Source organism: Gallinula chloropus, assembly GCF_964237585.1.
Source record: "Gallinula chloropus genome assembly, chromosome: 2".
Taxonomy (NCBI): Eukaryota; Metazoa; Chordata; class Aves; order Gruiformes; family Rallidae; genus Gallinula; species Gallinula chloropus.
This window is the reverse complement of record NC_140086.1, coordinates 134,326,431-134,344,153: the sequence shown is the minus strand read 5'-3', so window position 1 is coordinate 134,344,153 and position 17,723 is coordinate 134,326,431. Positions and strand designations below refer to the sequence as shown.

The 17,723-nt window shown below is 41.8% G+C and overlaps 1 protein-coding gene across 1 annotated transcript; it reads left to right on the top strand.

Moving 5' to 3' along the window:
• Positions 1 to 8,061: 8,061 nt before the first annotated feature.
• On the top strand, positions 8,062 to 17,342 carry TMEM106B (transmembrane protein 106B; the record flags this gene model as incomplete). Its single annotated transcript, XM_084260870.1, has 7 exons — positions 8,062 to 8,281; positions 10,934 to 10,997; positions 12,222 to 12,381; positions 13,095 to 13,235; positions 13,327 to 13,376; positions 16,232 to 16,285; positions 17,055 to 17,342. 7 exons carry the CDS (start codon positions 8,062 to 8,064, stop codon positions 17,191 to 17,193), a joined length of 828 nt encoding a protein of 275 aa, XP_084116996.1. The 3' UTR covers positions 17,194 to 17,342.
• Between the last annotated feature and the right edge of the window lie 381 nt (positions 17,343 to 17,723).

Sequence of the window (17,723 nt, the reverse complement as noted above, 5' to 3'; positions counted from 1 at the left end):
GTAAGGTTGTCTCAGATTATGTACACCTCAGTTGGAAATGCCTTGCAGAATGCTATTTTTCTATAGTTTGAGCTTGCAGGTTTTTTTTTTTCTTTTGTCCTGAGTGTGACATTAGTTACCCTTCAGTGATGGGATCTGGCACAAGCTACCACTGTAACCACCATACAGCTCAGTCTGGTGCATCTTGGGATGAGGATGACATACAGGGAAAAAAAAAATTTAAAAAGGACTCTAGTCATTTTATTGAATCAAGAGCAAAAGGGCAAAATCACTCAAAATCAGGATTGTTGTTATTTTTATCAGGTTAACTTGTATCTGTTTTCTGAAGTTTCTCAAGAAGAAAACCATGGTATAGGGAATCAGTATTTTGTTTTGGGTGTCCTGACCTCATGAGGAAGTGATAGAGAGAAATTTAGAAAATACATGATGTTTACAACATGGCAGCATAATTATTACATGGGCTGCTTAAAGTGGAGGAGGAACACATTCCACACAGACAACTGTAATAGCTTTGAAAAGCCTGCTTTTCCTTATATACAAAACCTCCAGTAACGTAATGATGAACCTAAAACAGTTTTAGGATTTAAGTATCTTCTTTCCCACCAGCAACAGGTAAATGGACGCAATCCCCTTTACTGCTACTTTATACTCTAGATTAGATGGGGATTATAGTTTTCACACTCTTTTGGTTTGGTTTTGTTGTTGAGTTTTCTTCTGGGCTTGGAGAGATCTTGAAGATAAAAATGGTTTCTGTACCTAGCTCAGCACTCAGATAGCACGCCACGCAGTTTTAGCCTGGCAGGCTACATGAAAACTAGATTTACACAATTGTCTTCTCTCTCAAGTCCCGATAACTGTGAAGGTGTGAGCCAGTTTCAGTGGAGTTTGAGAGATAATAGCGTTTATACAAATTCCATAAAACAGGTAACCAGGTAGAGGAGACACTAAGGATTTAACACTTAGGAGTTAATGTCTAAAAACTTTCTATCCAGTCAGCAAATTTCTACAATTTTCCACTTCTGAACGTGGCAGCCTGCGTGTGCTGCCATAACACTCCGCAGGAGAAGATGCTAGGTATATGCCACCCCAACAGAAAATATTATTATAAATCAGGCAGTTAGCCAATTGAGAGGCAAATCCATAGGGAACCTGGCTCCATTACCTTCATTGTTCACAGAACTAGTAGCATGTATTTCTGGAGGATGAAATAAATGTTGCCAGCGTGATGTTTCTTCAGATAACCAGTGCTAGTGGATTGTTATTCACTATGGGGTGGAAAATTTAAAGTAAACATAATTTTTCACTGGTACTTCTAAGGTCTGTCTCTTGCAGGTGCTCACAGGACTGGGAGGCTGAACATCAGCACAACTGGCTGCCACAGGGATGGCTACCTGCAGCCCTTTCAAGGACTTCAGTCACTTATCATATCCCAGTCACTAAACTCAACTTGAAGCCAGATTCATCACTTGGATTTCTTTACTTATGTACCATTGGAAGTATAAACTGCACCCATTTAGTGATCTATGAGAACTAAGAGCTCGTATTACTTGCAGCTGTCCCATAACTCAGTCCAAAGGTGATGATCTCAGCTTCTCTGTTTCTGTCATCTGAGTGTTTCCATTCCATACCCCTCTGGCCGGCACTAGTACGGCATACCACCCCACTACCATTCATTTCTGAACTGATTAATTTCCGTGCCTGTGTTTAAGCATGAATCCTCATCTAGACACCTACTCAGCTCATGAACCAGCGACACTGGCTGTTGTGCAGTCTGCACTTCCTTGCTGTGAAATAACCTTTCCATAATCACAGGAACACTATTCTGATCAGCCCGACCTCAGTGGCCCATTTCAGTAACACTTTTAAGCACTTCATTGCATATTTAAGCACTTCTAATGTGCACATCTTGTTATCAGGTATTTTTTCATGTTTTTCAAGCCTGCATAGTAGGTGTGACACTTCATATTGTTTATTCTTGGTTTGCACTGCATTACTTTAGCCTATGATACATAAATTATATTTAAGGTGAGCTGGAGGATTTATGAGCTTGAGGTCACTAATGGGTTAGCCAAATCCTTATTTATTTCAATTTCTCTTTCTAAAATACTACCTTTAACATATACTTTCTAAGTGAAAATAACACAAAATGAACAGATATTCACAGATTCGTCCCATTCTACCATGACAGCTTTAAAGAGGAAAAAAAAAACCCCACATCATTCTATTTGTGTCAAAGCAACAGAGGAAAGGATATGGCAGTTAGTGAGAATTCTTTATATACAGTGAGAGCCCACCATGCCATCTTTAAAGCCCATGATGATTTCAACTGTTGCTTCTATCAGGGCAAGGGAAACATTCTCTTGGATAACCCTTACCCATATGGGGCCTTACAGATTACTTCAAGGGCTGAAAACCTTGGATAAAAACTGCTGCAGTCTTAAAGTGCAAAATTCTGATTTGATCAAAATCTCATGCTAAATACAATTTGCTAGGAATATTTCTCCCAAATTAATTTGAATTGATAGAATTTGTTAGACTGAGTAACATTGAATTGTCAGAACTCCGTGTGACCTCCCAAAGCTGTTCCAAAACCCTTTTTGTTAAGACATTCCCTGTTGTGTGATGATTCAGGTCAATGTGCCTGGCTGCCAGTATTGTTTAGAACAATGTAAAAGGAAAAGACTTGGTGTTCTCACTTTCTGTTTGGACAGCTAAAAGCTGTAACTATTTTTTACACTGGCTTTGTGCTCCTTGGATCAATATAAAGGTGAACCAGAACAAAAAGCCAACAGCCCGTGAAACTAATACCCAGCCCTGAGCCTACCAAATTCAAATAGGATCACAGGCTGGTTTGGGTTGGAAAGGACTTCAGAGATGATCTAGTTCCAATCCCCTGCCATGGGCAGAGACACCCTTCACTAGCTCAGGTTGACCAAAGCCCCATCCAATGTGGCCTTGAACACTGCCAGGGAGGGGGCAGACACAGCTTCTCTGGGCAACCTGTGCCAGTGTGTCACCATCCTCATAGAGAATAATTTCTCCCTAATATCTAATACGAATCTACCCTCTTTCAGTTTAAAAAACTTATCCCTTGTTACCAGCTTTATTGTAGGCCCTTTTGGCTGCTGGAAGGCTGCTCTAAGGTCTCCCTGGAATGTTCTCCAGGCAGAACAAGGCCAACTCTCTTAGCCTGTCTTGATAGGAGAGGTGGTCCAGCCCTCTGATCATCTTTGTGACCCTCTAGATTTGCTTCAAGAGCTGAATATCTTTCTTGTACTGGGGATCCCCAGAGCTGGATGCAGTACTCCAGGTGGGGTCTCATATGAGCAGAACAGAGGGGCAGAATCACCACCCTCAACCTGCTGGAATCATTTGGTATTTTCTGGCACTCTAAAGCAATATATAAACTTCATATTGGTCCTAAGCATGTCAGAGATCTGTTTAATATCTGTAACTTTGCCACAACACAGACCATTTTATAGTTAAAAACCCACAAAGTACATTGGTCAGCCTTGCTGTGCCAAGAGCTTTGTACCTTAGGAACCCTGAACAGCGATGGGCCAGGTGATGATTTCCAGGACTTGCAGCCAGGTGCCAGGCAAACTGCTGGCAGGGGTGTACTGCAGATGGCCTCACAGCTGCACCAGCTCTGGATGGATGCTGGAGACAGTCTGTCTCCTCCGAGCTTCTGGAGCAGCCTGGCACTTTGCCCCAGTCTCATGATCACCCCATTCTGTCGTAAGGATCTCCCTTCCTTATTCTCTCCCTCAAGCCCTGCCTCTTATGCCTACCCTTGCACTCCGGTATGTTGTGTAAATCCTAGGGTATCCCTCAGCCTGATTCATTCCTGAAACTGGGGTGAGGCTCCCAAACCAGGCAGAGGTGCTCCCAGCATCCTTCATCCCATAGTGTCCCTCCTGTGCAGCTCCCGTCTCTGTTGCCCTCGCATCCCTGCAGAGGAGCGGTCATCTGCACTGCCATAGACTCTGGGTAGGGGTTTTCATGGACCAAAGGCAGACACACGAAGAGCAAGTATCACACCTTACTTCCCAAGTACCTCATTTTTCCAACACCGCCTCTGCTCACCTACCGTCACCCCCTGCCCACACCTCCCGTTCCCCCAAGCACAGCGCGGGGAGCTGCTGCCACCGCAGCTACCGAGCAGGGAACGCACAGCAACGACAGCGGCTGTGAAGGCACCACGGAGTAAACTCAGCTTGGCAAAGAAAGCCTCTCGGTTTCTTCTTGTGATTAACTCAAAACGCAGGGGGCCAGGGGCTCGCCAGCTGCAGGCTTGCGGAGCAGCGAACGACGGCTGACTGAGAAACTCGGGGGGAAATCCACTCTGCCGTCCGCCCCTTAGCTGCGGAGAGGGGCTGCGCCATCTCCTCATTTCCCTCTCCCTTGTTTCTACCGCCACACCCGGGACCCAGGAGCACCCCTCACCCCTCACCGCCTGCCCGGGCACCGCTCGGCACGGCGGTTCCCGTACGATTCCCGAGCTATTATGCTGATCAGGCAGCCGGGCCGCAGCAGCCGCCAGCGGCGACGGGAACAGCTGGGAGCCCCGGCAGTGGCCATTCCCCGCTCCATGCGCTGCCGCCAGCAACATCCCGCCAGGACCGGGCCGCCCCGGCGTGGCACGGCGCTGGGTAGGGGCGGGGCGGGGCGGGGCGGAGCGGCGCGGCGCAGCGCAGCACCGCCCCACGCCTGCGCACGGCCCGGACCTGGGGTTTACCGCCGGGGCAGTTGCGTCGTGGCTGAAGCTTCTGGTCTTGTCGCCTTCTGTACCCGGCGCAGCCTGCCTTCCCCCGGCCCAGCCCGGCGGCCCGTAGAGCCCGTGCCGCAGGTGGGGAGGGCCGCTCCAGCGGCGGAGGGGAGCCGGGGGGCGGCGTCGGCAGGCCTGGCGCGGGAGCCGGGCCGAACGCGGCCTGTAGCTGAGAGGCCCTAGCGGAGCTGAGCGCCGGGCGGGGGGCTGCGGCGGTGGTTCGGGGGCTTCGGCGAGGCCCGAGGGCTTCGGCGAGGCCCGAGGCGGGGCGTTGCTTACCCCGGGGTGCCTGCCCGCGTCCCTCTGCGCCGAGACCTCCGTCAGCCGGCCGGGTGGGTGTGGGGGCTCGCCCGAGGCAGCCCAGTAGCGATCGAGCCCGCCGGGTGGTAACTTCGCCATGTTTGCGAGAGGAGCTGCTGCTCCGGCTGGAGGGGGGAGAAGAATCAATACCTCTCCGAGAGGTTCTCGATTCCCAGGCTTTGCCTGAGAAGCCGGTCTCCAAAGGCGGCGTGAAAGGCAGCGGCGCTGGACGTGCCTACCTGCGCTCATCGAGTTGGTGGCTGCTAAGTCATGGCCCTGCCCTGCTGTGTTATGTTTGGAGGAGCTTGTGATGTTTGTGATTAAGACACAGCTGACATGGCAGAAGATAGTTGAGATTCAAATTTCTTTTTTTTACTGTTTTGCAGAAGTAGTTTGTAACCTCAGGTTTTGTTTAAGGGATAAGAATGACACCCTAACCCTCTGGAGAAGTATAACAACCTGTCTTAACCCTAGAAATTGTCACGGAGTTTATAAGCAAAATATGTTTCCCCCTGTCCCCAACTTCGCGCGTTACTCAGGATGTGGTGGTTCTGTGTGCCTGAGACATTGTTTGGGTTTTGTCTGTGTGCTATCACACTGCAGTGCCATAGTAAGCTGAAGGGTACAGTCTTAAAAGTCGCTTATCACAACACTTTTTTTTAATTTACCAAACTCTTTCTGACAGACTGAATTCAAGGAAACTCCAGATAAGCCCAAGGAGAGTGGAATGTGTGTCTCAGTTACAAGGGAGAGGCTGGGTCAAAGCACAGCTGTTAAGGAAGTAGGGTTTGTGGCTTTGACAGTAGAGATGAAGATGATCTCAGAACTATTCTTGTGCAGCTTATAAGTGCTGGCTGAAAGAACAAAGCCTTCTGGAGGTTTTGGTCCTTTGTAATAAGGTTCAGTGCTTGGTAGGTGGGGGAAAGCATGTTGGAGGAATGAGTTTCACTTGGAAGATGGTTGTCTGTGTTCTCATTTGTGAACCAAGACAAGTCTCTCCTAAGTCTCAGGCAGTAGAACAACACTATTAAATTCTTATTACTAAAGTTAAGGTACAGTTGGATTTAGAAGACACATCTGCATTAGTACTCCAATTCAAATAAAGGGTGTGCTCTTGAAAAGAATTCTGGGTCATCCTTGCTTGCTTCTCTTCATCACTGTGATCTCGGAGTGCATGAACTCCCTCCCTTTTGGAAGAAGCTAAAACTAAAGGTGCAGTTCAGTTGTGAGTGGGTGCTGACAGTCTAGACAGAGCTAGGATTAAATAAACACACAAAAACACCCTGTTTATGTTGGATCCTCAATAATTGTTTATTTTTACAGAGCTGCTACTTCTCCTCTATGTAGTTGCTAATGAGACATAGCTTAAGCCTACCGTCAGTGGTGTGGGTAAGTTGAATACAGTTATAGCACAACAGCACCAGGGACTGATCCCTAAGCTTTCAGACATATAAGTGACAGCTATTTCTTAAGCAGCAGGACTCAAATTTCATAGCTTAAAGGCTGTAGGTCAGCTACAAGGAGAACAGTAAGCAAAATTCCCACGTGGAATAATTGTCAACAGCTTTTTCAGAAAATTGTTTTCAGTAGCTCAATAATTTTAATTTTCAGTTCAACAGTTTTTGTTACTGAATGGCTCCCAAACTTAGAATGGTTTTAAAGTGCTGTAACAGCATAAGGGTAAATATTTTTCCTTCTTGTAAGAGTTTAATGACCTGAGTGGGTAAAATAATGCTATGTATTTTCTGTACCAGTAACTGGGACTTGTTGGCATTTGTTGAATTACTTTTCCCCTCCTACGTTCACGTAGCCTGTGTGGCAATATAACAGATTAATGTTGTGCTTGTGTTACCATCACTGTATTTGAGATCTTTGTGTTTTGCCTTGAGTGGCTGGTTTAAAATATTCTGGCTTGTTTTGCTCTCTTAATCTTCTTCCTCTCATTCTCTCAGTGAACCAGCATGATAATTGCTGGCAGCCACCTCAAAAATGCCACTTCCAATGGGAAAACTGAAGTTTTGTGTAATTGTCTTTAAATCAAACTGTTCAATGGGACACTGGTGAATTGAGTGGCTGGTGTTTCTGCGGGAAGGAGTAACTAAAATGGGTGATGCTGGACAGGTGATGCTGGACAACTGATTGCCACCGGGTTTTTTTTAACATTGAGTTTGTTTTCTACCTGTTGCAAATTAGGAAGGTTTCTACTTGCATCGCTTCATTACAGCTTTTAATTTCAAATGTTTTGTGTTTCTAGGTAGTTTCAGTGTTGTGGCTGAAAACCTATAGTAATAAGCAAATATTTTAAAATAGAAAATTTATACGATATTTTATTTAGGAAATATTTAGGTTTTTTTTTTTAAACAAGTCTTTATAAACGCTATATATTGCTGGCAGCTACGTTAAAGTAACTCCCATTTTTTTCCTCGACTTTCCTGTGAATCAGTCCTCTTTTGGATTATAGGGAGTCAGTCATCAGTTTAAACACCTGGAAATCTATATTTCTCACTTGGAAATAGCTGATCCTGCATTCTCAAAACAAGTCTGGCTTTAAAAGCTTACTAGCGTTGGGTTTGTAGCGAGCGTAGAATCCACTGAAAGTTGCAAGCTTGCTTTCTAGAGCCCAGTCTTGATTGATCTGTTGTGTGAAAGTCGATACAATAGCAATCCTTTGGAAAGCACTAGACTGTTGCAACCTTTTGCCAGCAGTGGTACCACTCTAACTTAAAAGCCTTTTGTCCATTCCACTTCCTTCTGTGTGTGCTGGAGGATCTGAATGCAGGTCCCAAGTAGTTCAGGTTCTTAAAGCTTGGGGTTGACTCCAGCTTGACAGGGCCTTAGTGCTTTGCAGGTGTTAAGGGATCTGATTAGGAGCTATTTTTGAGTCTTGTCAGAGTAATGGCCATACACTAACAGTTACCAGAAGCAGAAGAGTAAAGGCAAGCCACGTTTGACTTGTTCTTCCTGAAAACTTTGTTCTGACTCTTGTTCTAGACATGGGAAAATCACTTTCTCACCTGCCTATGCACACATGCAAGGAAGATGGCTATGACGGAAGCACAGTGTCTGATAATATGAGGAATGGCTTGGTTCACTCAGAATCACACAATGAAGATGGCAGATGTGGAGATGTGTCGCAGTTTCCCTATGTGGAATTTACAGGAAGAGACAGTGTCACCTGCCCAACTTGCCAGGGAACAGGAAGAATTCCACGAGGTAAGTTTTCTTGAGTTCTTGTTTTAACTTATACATTTGCCTCATAACCAAGTGCAGTTGTGACTATAATAATCTGTAGCAAATAGCTCTTCTAGTCAAGATGAAGTTTTTTCATCTTTTGACTTACTAACATTAACCTTTTGCTATGATTGCATTGGATAAACAAAAGAAATTGAGTCAGCTTTGCCTGTTATGTGATGGGTCCTCTCTTGTCAGTGCAGTGCCAGTGTTCCTTGTTTCTCAGCTTTAAATTTGCACATAAGCCTGGTTCTTGCAAGTTCAGTTTGCAAACCTTTATTTTTGTGACATTTTATTGCATTTTTTTTGTGACGCAGTTTAAATTATTTGAATCAGCATATAACTTTGCAGCAGTAGCTGCAAATACAGGTGGTGAGAAGTAGACCTGTGCTACAACATCTTTTCATTTATAGTGAATTTTCTTGCCCTTACTGCTGCCAGTGCCTCTCGATTTCCATTACCATCCCTTTGTCCCATCTGTCCCTGCGAGGCAGAGGACCCCAGCTGTGAACTCAAAATATATAGGATCTCTGACTGCCTCAGGAGAGAGTATGCTGCACAACATTAGTCTTCATGCCTGTTTTGTTTGCATGCTGCCCTCATCCTTTGCTTTTCTTTTTAATAAAACATTTTACACTTTATTACACTTCTAACAATAAGCCACCTGAATAGCTATTTAGGAAGAAACCTTTGAAAGAAGAATGCAGGATATCAGAAACTGGGCAAAAGTAAAGTGTCAAATGCAGTGTGCCAGGGCAAAGCTGAACAAGCTGTTAAGGCCTTCCCTCTGGCGGTAGGGGAGCAACTGATGAGAGAGTTTCACATTTGGAGCTGCCTTGCTTTTGCCAGAACTCTTATCCAAAATAGATTATTGGATGTAAAAGCTCTTGGAACTGATCTTGAGCAGCAGCTCTGGAAAATTGACTGATGCCTGTGCCATCTTGTCCTTGTACATGTGCTTTTGCTGGATTGGGTTCTGGTACAGTTCACAAAGACCTATGTCTCACGAGCAAATAAATGGCTGCCAGCACAAGGTACTGAAGTGCTTGCAAATATCAAAAGAAGTTTGTGTGTTAGTTGTTACTTCATACTACAATGTATTTTTTGCCTCTGAATTCAGCAAATTTGAATATGCAACTAAGAATTATCTTAACCGGAAGACTATAGAGAAGTAAGTTTTTTCTGTTAGTTTCTAACTTGAAATACCTGATAATATCAGTAGTGAGTTTTATTTAAAATAGTGCTAGCTAAACTGCAGTAATAGCATTCAAAAGCTTGTTTCTTTGTAGGGTTCTTGGATGTAATACTTTAATAAATTAACTCACATTTGCTTAACTTTTTGCAGTAACTATTAAAGATGCATGTTGTCTGTGCATTCAGATGAAATAATGTGATTAAAACTAAACTTTAAATTAGTTATTGGAACAAATAGGGATGTCTTAGTAATTCAGAAAAAAATGCTTGGGTTTTTTTGAAGGAAGAGGAAAAATTAAGTATTCACAGATTGCATGACTAGTAGGGAATACTACAACATGTGATATGATGGCTAAACTGTATAATAAACACATGAAATTATGGTTTGTTACTTGGACAGTTACAGCTTTTTGACATGATTAAAACATGAAAGTAGGGATGTGCTGCTTTGTTCAGAGGTTGAAGATGCTTCATTGAAGCTGAGCTGAAAATCAGTTGAGGTTTTTTAAAGGCTGGTGTTCCATACTGCTTAGCGTGCTTTGCTCAGCTTAGTGATTCATCATGGAGTCACTTTGAAGTAGTCAATTAGCTGAGTGATAATTCTGGTCAAATTCTGCACTTGGCGTAAAAAAAGGCAAATTTGTTTTCAATCTCAATTCCATTTTCTCATACAACAAATAGCAAATGCTATACATGCAGGTGTAGTCCATGTATTTTCAACAACATGTCTGTGCTTGTGGTCTTTATTTCTACTGTTAGCATATACCCCTCTTAAAAACACTGTCCAGTGAAGTAAGTTGTTGCTTGGAGAAATTCCAGTAGATGATTTCTTGATTTCCAGGCTGCTGCAGCTCAGTCCCATGAGAAGTGGTTGTATATACTAGCGATTTCCAGAATTTAGTGTATGTATAACTTGTGTTGCCAATGCCACCCACACTGATACATGTATATTTAAATGTTTTTGAAACAAACCTGACTTCTGCTTTTCAGAAAAGTACATGCCGGGTGCATTCTGGATCAGTTCTTGCTGCCTGAGCTTCTGAATGTTTTTGTCCTATAGCTTTATAGGGACTGCTGTAAAGAGCTGGAAGCTGTTACGTACCTCCATTTTCTTTTGAGGAATGAGGAAATGGTGCCGGGGGTGTGCTGCCTCCTTTGCATGCATGCACAGAGGTAGAATTTGTTGCTGTTCTGGCCTTTGGGCTTGATGTTTTTTCTTTTCCTTTTTGTGTAAGCTGTGCTGTTATTTCAGAAAGTGACATAAACTACAGTTGTATTCTACTCGGGTTGTTAGCTGGAGTTTAAATGTTTATTTTAGTGTTTATTCTTTGCTGTCATTAAGTTCTAGTGGGCAGTCTTTTGTTTGAAGTAACTGGAACTTATTTGTTGTTTGTATAATTCTGAAGAGGCTTTTTTGTTTGTTTGTTTGTTTGTTTCCAGGGCAGGAAAATCAACTGGTAGCGTTAATTCCATACAGTGATCAAAGACTGAGGCCAAGAAGAACGTAAGTTAGTAGCTAGTTGTGATACATGAATCTACAGTTAATTCTTTGCTTCTAGTTAAAGTTCATCAATTTAAAGGAGTTGCGTTAAGAACTGAGTGAAATCACTGGGTTATTTTCTTGCATTCGGTATTGAACGAACCCCACGTGTGAGCAATATTAGCCTTGACCTCTAACTCCTGGAGTTATTTATTAACAGGTGTGCCTATTCCTGTCACAGTGTCTTAGGAAGCAAAGTAATACTGTATGATTTTGCCACAATTATCTCAGTGTCTACAGTAATTATGCAAGTATTTTCCAATCTGTTTCATCTTAATTTATCAAAGCAAATATATGTTCAGTGTTGAAGTCTGAGTGTTAACTTCTTTGGACCACTACTACAAAATAAATCACCTAGAAGTTCATTTGTAAAGCTCTGAGCAGGTAGCAAAATCAACATATTCATCATTCTGATAAAACTTTTTAAAATTATTTCTAGGATCTACTTAATTGTTTAAGTACAGTTTTCAAGGCTTCTTGTTCTGAACTCTGGCTTGTCTTTGGTGCTTTTCCTTAATATTTGGATGTTTCTGTAGTAAACAGAAATGAGTACCAGGAAGAGAAAAATACAGTAACTTCACATATTATCCTAGATCATACATGTAATGTCATACAACAGATTTTGAAATATACTATTTTAGTGTTCTAATTTTAAGACAAGTTAAGCTGCCATAGAGCCTTTTATTTGTGGGTTGTTTTTTTATGATCATACACACCCTTTAATATTAGGATAATTGTGAATTCTGTGTTCCTTAGCAGGAGTCTAACACTTTCCCTGAAAGTCTTTAGTGACAAAGAATCCCATGTAAGGCTTTATTATTCTTTCTGGGTGTGTTATGCAGGAGTCCTGAGGAATGACAACAGTTCTATAAATAAATTTTAAGAGGATGTGCTTATGTTTTAAAGTATAAGTATTTATTTCTTCGTTTTTCCTCCCTCAGTTACAAATGTTGGGATAACCACATGTTTTGAAACTTGATTTCTGGTGTATTTACAGGAGTAATGTCTCTGAGACATAATTGTGAAGTGTGGCATAGCTTCCCACACACACTTTAGAAGTTAGAAACAGTTGTTGTCTAGTTTAACTAGTTGCATTGAGGAGTCATGCTCCTTCTTACTTAAAAGCAAATAACACTATTGTTTAACATGCTTTTGACTCTGAAACGTGCTTTTTTTTTTCCCCTTCAGAAAGCTCTACGTGACTGCTTCTGTAATTGTATGTTTGCTACTTTCTGGGCTGGCTGTGTTCTTCTTGTTTCCTCGCTCAATTGATGTTGAATACATTGGTGTGAAGTCCGTGTATGTCAATTATGAACGGAGTAGACGTATCATATATCTAAATATTACGGTAAGTCTACCTGTCCGGATGTTTGTCATGGATAAAAGCAGCAAGAGATACAACTGATACAGTTCAGTATGCATAGAAATTGTGGTCTAGCTGGTAAGCTTAGTGCCTTAAGAAATAAAAGCAGATCCAGTGACCAGTTTGACAAATGTAGCTGGACCTGCTGCGCCTGGTTCCTGTAGCTATAGCTAAAAGAGATGCAGTTGCAAGCGACCATTGGGCCTTCTAGTTTCATAGGAGCAGTGACTTTGGTGATTTTTGGAACATGAGTGAAATGTGTGTGTGTGTGTGTAGTTAAATGTTGCCCTGGTATTACGCATCTGTCAAAATTGGTTTTGAGGAAAAATTATTTCTTGTCTGCCTTAAAACCCAAAGGAGTTCTTTGCACAAGCTTCTTGATTTCTTGGTAATGCAGTCAACACAGGGTTGCCTAAAGACTTTTGGTAGAGTTCCTCATTTTAAATAAAGCAAAACAGCGGTGGGAGAAAAGGGTCCTGGGGTAGCTAAATTCCCTGGAAGGAATAATTGAGGCTGGGAAGAAATGTGATAGAGCATAATCACCAGGGAAGTTGTACAGAACTTTTGCTGTTCAATATATTTACAACAAAAAGCTGAGAAAGGGGTGAAGTGATGGTCATTTACTCCCTCTTTCATCATCAAGTTACACAGCGTGGATGATTGTTAGTATTTTGATTGTGTTTTGTTCTTTCTTTCAGAACACACTAAATATAACTAACAACAACTATTATTCTGTTGAAGTGGCAAATATCACAGCCCAAGTTCAGTTTTCAAAAACAGTTATTGGCAAAGCACGGCTAAACAACATCACCAACATTGGTCCTCTGGATATGAAACAGGTAAACAGGACAGTCTTTTAAAATTGAATACATCTTAAATCTTTATCTATATATCTGATAATTTGTGTTTTCTTTGCTTTTTTTTTTTTAGATTGACTATATGGTGCCCACAGTCATACAAGATGAAATGAGCTACATGTTGTAAGTGTGCTCACCTCTAAATACCATATGGGTCTTGTTATAAAACTACAGTGGTGCTAAAGGCAACTTTCTTTCAAAGTCAGTAGAAATGCATTTGCGGAGATGTGGTATTTTCTTTGTGTCAGTTTAGTAGTACTGAAACACAATTAAACAGTGGTTGTTTCAGTAGTTTGGTATAGTGGCTTGCTGTACCTGGCTCTCAGCACTTTGAACGGTTTTCTCTATCCCAGAATTTTAGGCCTTGGCAATGGCTAAGATCCATGCCTTGGGGAAATACACCTGTACCTTCAGTATCCAAACAAGTTTTTAATAAGTTTCCCATAATTTTCTCTGGTGGTAGAGAGAATGTGTATCTAACTGTATACAAATTAGTACTATTTTCAGACCATGTGTATACAATGGTAAGCAGTGTTTACATCCTGTTCTTTAAGTGGTTTTATTTATAGCTTCTGAAAGTTCATTTGACCAATGGACTCCTAGCTCAGTACAAACCCAAATCTTGTTTCTCTTACACTGAAACATTGACTGAACAGAGTGAACTATTGAGATTTCAGGTCTCTGCTGTGTGGCTCTAGTAATTGCCAGTTGCTTTGGGGTGGGAGAGAACCATAGAGCTTTGAAGTGTTGGAATAAATTGAAATAGGCATGAAATGGCAAACTGGGCACTAACTTTAAATAAGCAGAAAGCATTGTATTTCTGTGACCTCTTGAAAGTATCTAAGTTTTATGGAAACTGAATCCTGTGAATCTGCTTGCCTTTTGGATGCATTAAGAATAAATAAATGTGGCTTTCATAGAACTCATGGTAATACCTACCTAGTCATGCTTTTTGTGCAGTAATGCCTTGAAACTTCTTTTTGTGGTCAGTATTTTGGTCTTAACTTCAGTAATGCTGTTGAGAGTCTGTTCCCAACAATAGTTGCAACTTCTACCTGTGAGCTGGTGACTAACCTTAGCAAAACCTGTATGCGTTTGGATATGTAGGGAAATGTGGACAGGCAAAAGCTGCTCTGCCTGTGGCCTGAACTGAATGGATTTCAGGTTCTTCTGCTTGATAGCTGCAGCCTTGGCAGTAGCATGGAACAATGATGCATTCGTTGGTCCAGCTCAACGGAAGATTGTGTGGTCTTGGGATAGGAACAAAGAAACTGTCCTGAGTCAGTGCCACTAGTCTGTAAGGTGGACTTGCCCTCCTGAAGGACAGCAAGTATTTAGCAATGTTACTAGAAGAGCAAACTAATAGCTGATTTGTATGCCTGCAGAAGTACTCACGGCTTCAGCACAGTGAGGCTAAGCGTGGGCTGGGACTGGTGACAAGAGATCCGTAACTGCAGGTCTAACTGACGTGTACAGGCTGATACAGCAAGGCCCTAGTGCTTGTGAATGGTGCTCACCAGCTTTATAGTGATGTGCTTAAAATGTACTAAACAGAATAAGCCCCACACAAACTATAGTTGTTCATTTCCTCCAAACTTTCTGGATGTTACAGTTGATAAGTTGACCTTCCTGACCTGTTGTCAGTTGCTGATGGGTTTCTGCTTTTCAGTCATAAAAGTGTGGGTTTGCTGTGTGGAGCAGCCCTGGAGGTGGCAAGTGAGCTTCCTCTGAACACCAAATTAGTGGTGTTTCAGTGGGTCTTAGTGGGAGATGTAATTGTGTTTGGGCTTTTTTTACATGCACAAACATTTAAACTTCCACTGAAGGCCCTGGATTCATATCATAGGTGCTGTTCAATATGAAATAACCTCATATTATGTTTCAGGCTGTTTATATTTTGAATCAGAAAACTGCAATAACTAAGAGTATCTGTCATTATGGTGTAACAAAATCCTGTTCTAAGCCTAGCAGGAAAAAATACCAAAATATTTATCATTACTACAGATACCAGTATAAACCAGCTTTTAATACTGAACTATTTTATTTCTGTTTTCTTATGATTTGGACCACCTGTGTTCATACAGTGTATAATACCTCATCATATGTTTGTTGGTTCTGGGGTAAAGAGTGACAGTGGCATGCAGTGTCATGGGTGGCTGCCATGCAGTCTTACTGCACTGATGATGTGCTTTTCATTCCAGAGCCAATAAATTTGTGACAAAGAACACTTTATTTAAGTGGGGGTGATAAGTACACACTTGCATAGTGCTCTCTATAACTGGTATGTAGGTGCATGTGAGAAAATGTAAGTCTGAAAAGGGTTTCTCAGAAGACAACAATGACTTCAGAATCTCTGCAGATTAGTTAAAGTTGACTTTGCATAATTCAGTAGTGGGTGAGTGCAAAAAAAAATAGGACTTTCCTAAGTACTTGAAACTTTCTGAGCAAGAATTGCAAGGCTTCTAGAGGGGATTTTTATACAAATTGCTGGCTTTACAGACAGGAGTCTGAAGTCAGCATGATCTTCTTTTATACGTCTTCCTTTCTACAGATAATATGCTGCAATTTTACTTCAGGTCAAATTTATGTCTTTATAGCTTTGTAGTAAAGGTCTTTATCAGTGATGAAGTGGTATTGACATGCTTTAATGTGGTGGTTCAAGTTAACTTTGGTTAGTTTCTGAAAGATGGTGTGAATGCTGTTTCACAGGACCCACTTTTTGTTGGCAAGGATAACATAAAAGCAAGTGCATATGAATATAGCTCATGTGAAAGCAAGGTTATGTATATAAAAATAGACCTAGGAGATTATATGGTTACTGGCAATTTTGCAAGTGTTTCAGTTGCTACTGCTAGCAACTCTTTAGTCTCTATATACACAGATAGCAGAATTTCCAATTGAAGCCACGCTTCTTGTTTTTTTGATAATTACCTGTAAAAGCTCTATGCAAATCTAACAGTTGGTTTTCTTTTTCGCAGTGACTTCTGTACTTTAGCGTCTATCAAAGTGCATAACATAGTAGTGATGATGCAGTAAGTATGGAAGATCCCTTTTTGTTGGAAACCCCTTTAAAAGTCATGTAATTCTTAATTGAAATAGTACTCAAAAATACTTAATCCTGGAGTCTGTGCATCAGAAATAAAAAGAAATCAACTTGTTTTCTAGTGTAGTAGCTTCATAGTTCCTGGAACTTCACTGTGTCTTTTGACAGGTTCTGTTGGTGTAAAGACACTCGATGAGGCAGATCTGTTGTTACTGTATTTGCTCTGCAGTTGGGCTGTAGCCACGGAGCTCCTAAGGTCTCAGATATTTTGAAACGAGTTTCTGTATCAGCCCCTATGCAAAAATCGCCAAGATCTTTGTGATCTTGAAGCAATTACAGGCTTTAGTACTCCGCCAGAGTCTGCTTTTCCTGACTGGCTGCATAAATAGCAGCATGCTGAGGTGGTTTCAGGGCTTTTTTTTTGATTTGGGTTTTCTTTTTTGGAAGGAGGGGAATGAGGGGATTCATAGACCACCCATGGCAATGCCTCCTCTAATCACTTGCTTTCTTCTCACAAAACAAGGTGTTAATGAGTATACCTGCTTCATTGTATTGTTTAGAAAAAACCTGCCTCAGGAAACCAAAAATGTTTCATGGAGAAAATCTTTAGTGGTAAACTAGTATTGTTTCTAACTTTATTTAAAAGCTATTTAGTTCCAAAACACTTTCCTTAAAAGCCTCATAATGTAAAAACATTGATCTTCACAATAGGAAACTCAAGCCTCTTATGAAGCAAATTTCTGTTTTGTGTTTTTAAGAGTGACGGTGACAACCTCTTACTTCGGCCACTCTGAGCAAATCTCCCAGGAGAGATACCAGTATGTGGACTGTGGAGGAAACACGACCTACCAGCTGGGCCAGTCAGAATATTTAAACGTGCTGCAGCCTCCGCAATAGAAGCACCTGTTGGTTAGTGGGAAGTGACTGCTGTCGATGCTGACAGGCATCCTTTGAGCAGGACTGGTACTACCTGAAGGGGAGAGAGTACGTGCATGTAAGGCGTAGCGAACGTGGCGACCTGTTCGCTTTAGATGCAAGGAGGGAAGAGGTGCAAAATGTATATAGATGCACTTATTAAATGTTGTGTTTTCCCCTTCTGTTTGCTTTCTGTTACCGTAAGCACTTCTGTCAAGTTGTGTGGTGGGAGGGAGAGGGGGAATATCAGATTCTCAAACTGAGTCGGGGCCTTTCCTTACAGTGTGGTACATCAACTTAGAGTAACTGTGTGTATGTCTGTGTTTAGGTGAAATGTGTCACTAATGAGCATTTTAGAAAAACTGGTACTCGTAAATTTTAAGTTTATACTTCGGTTCTTGATATTTGACTATTGAAACTGGCAGTATTACTACTAAAGTAGTAAGATTACTTTGAGGTATCTGGGTGTGTAACTTCTACTAGTAACCCAGTGGAGATAGTTCTTTATTTTG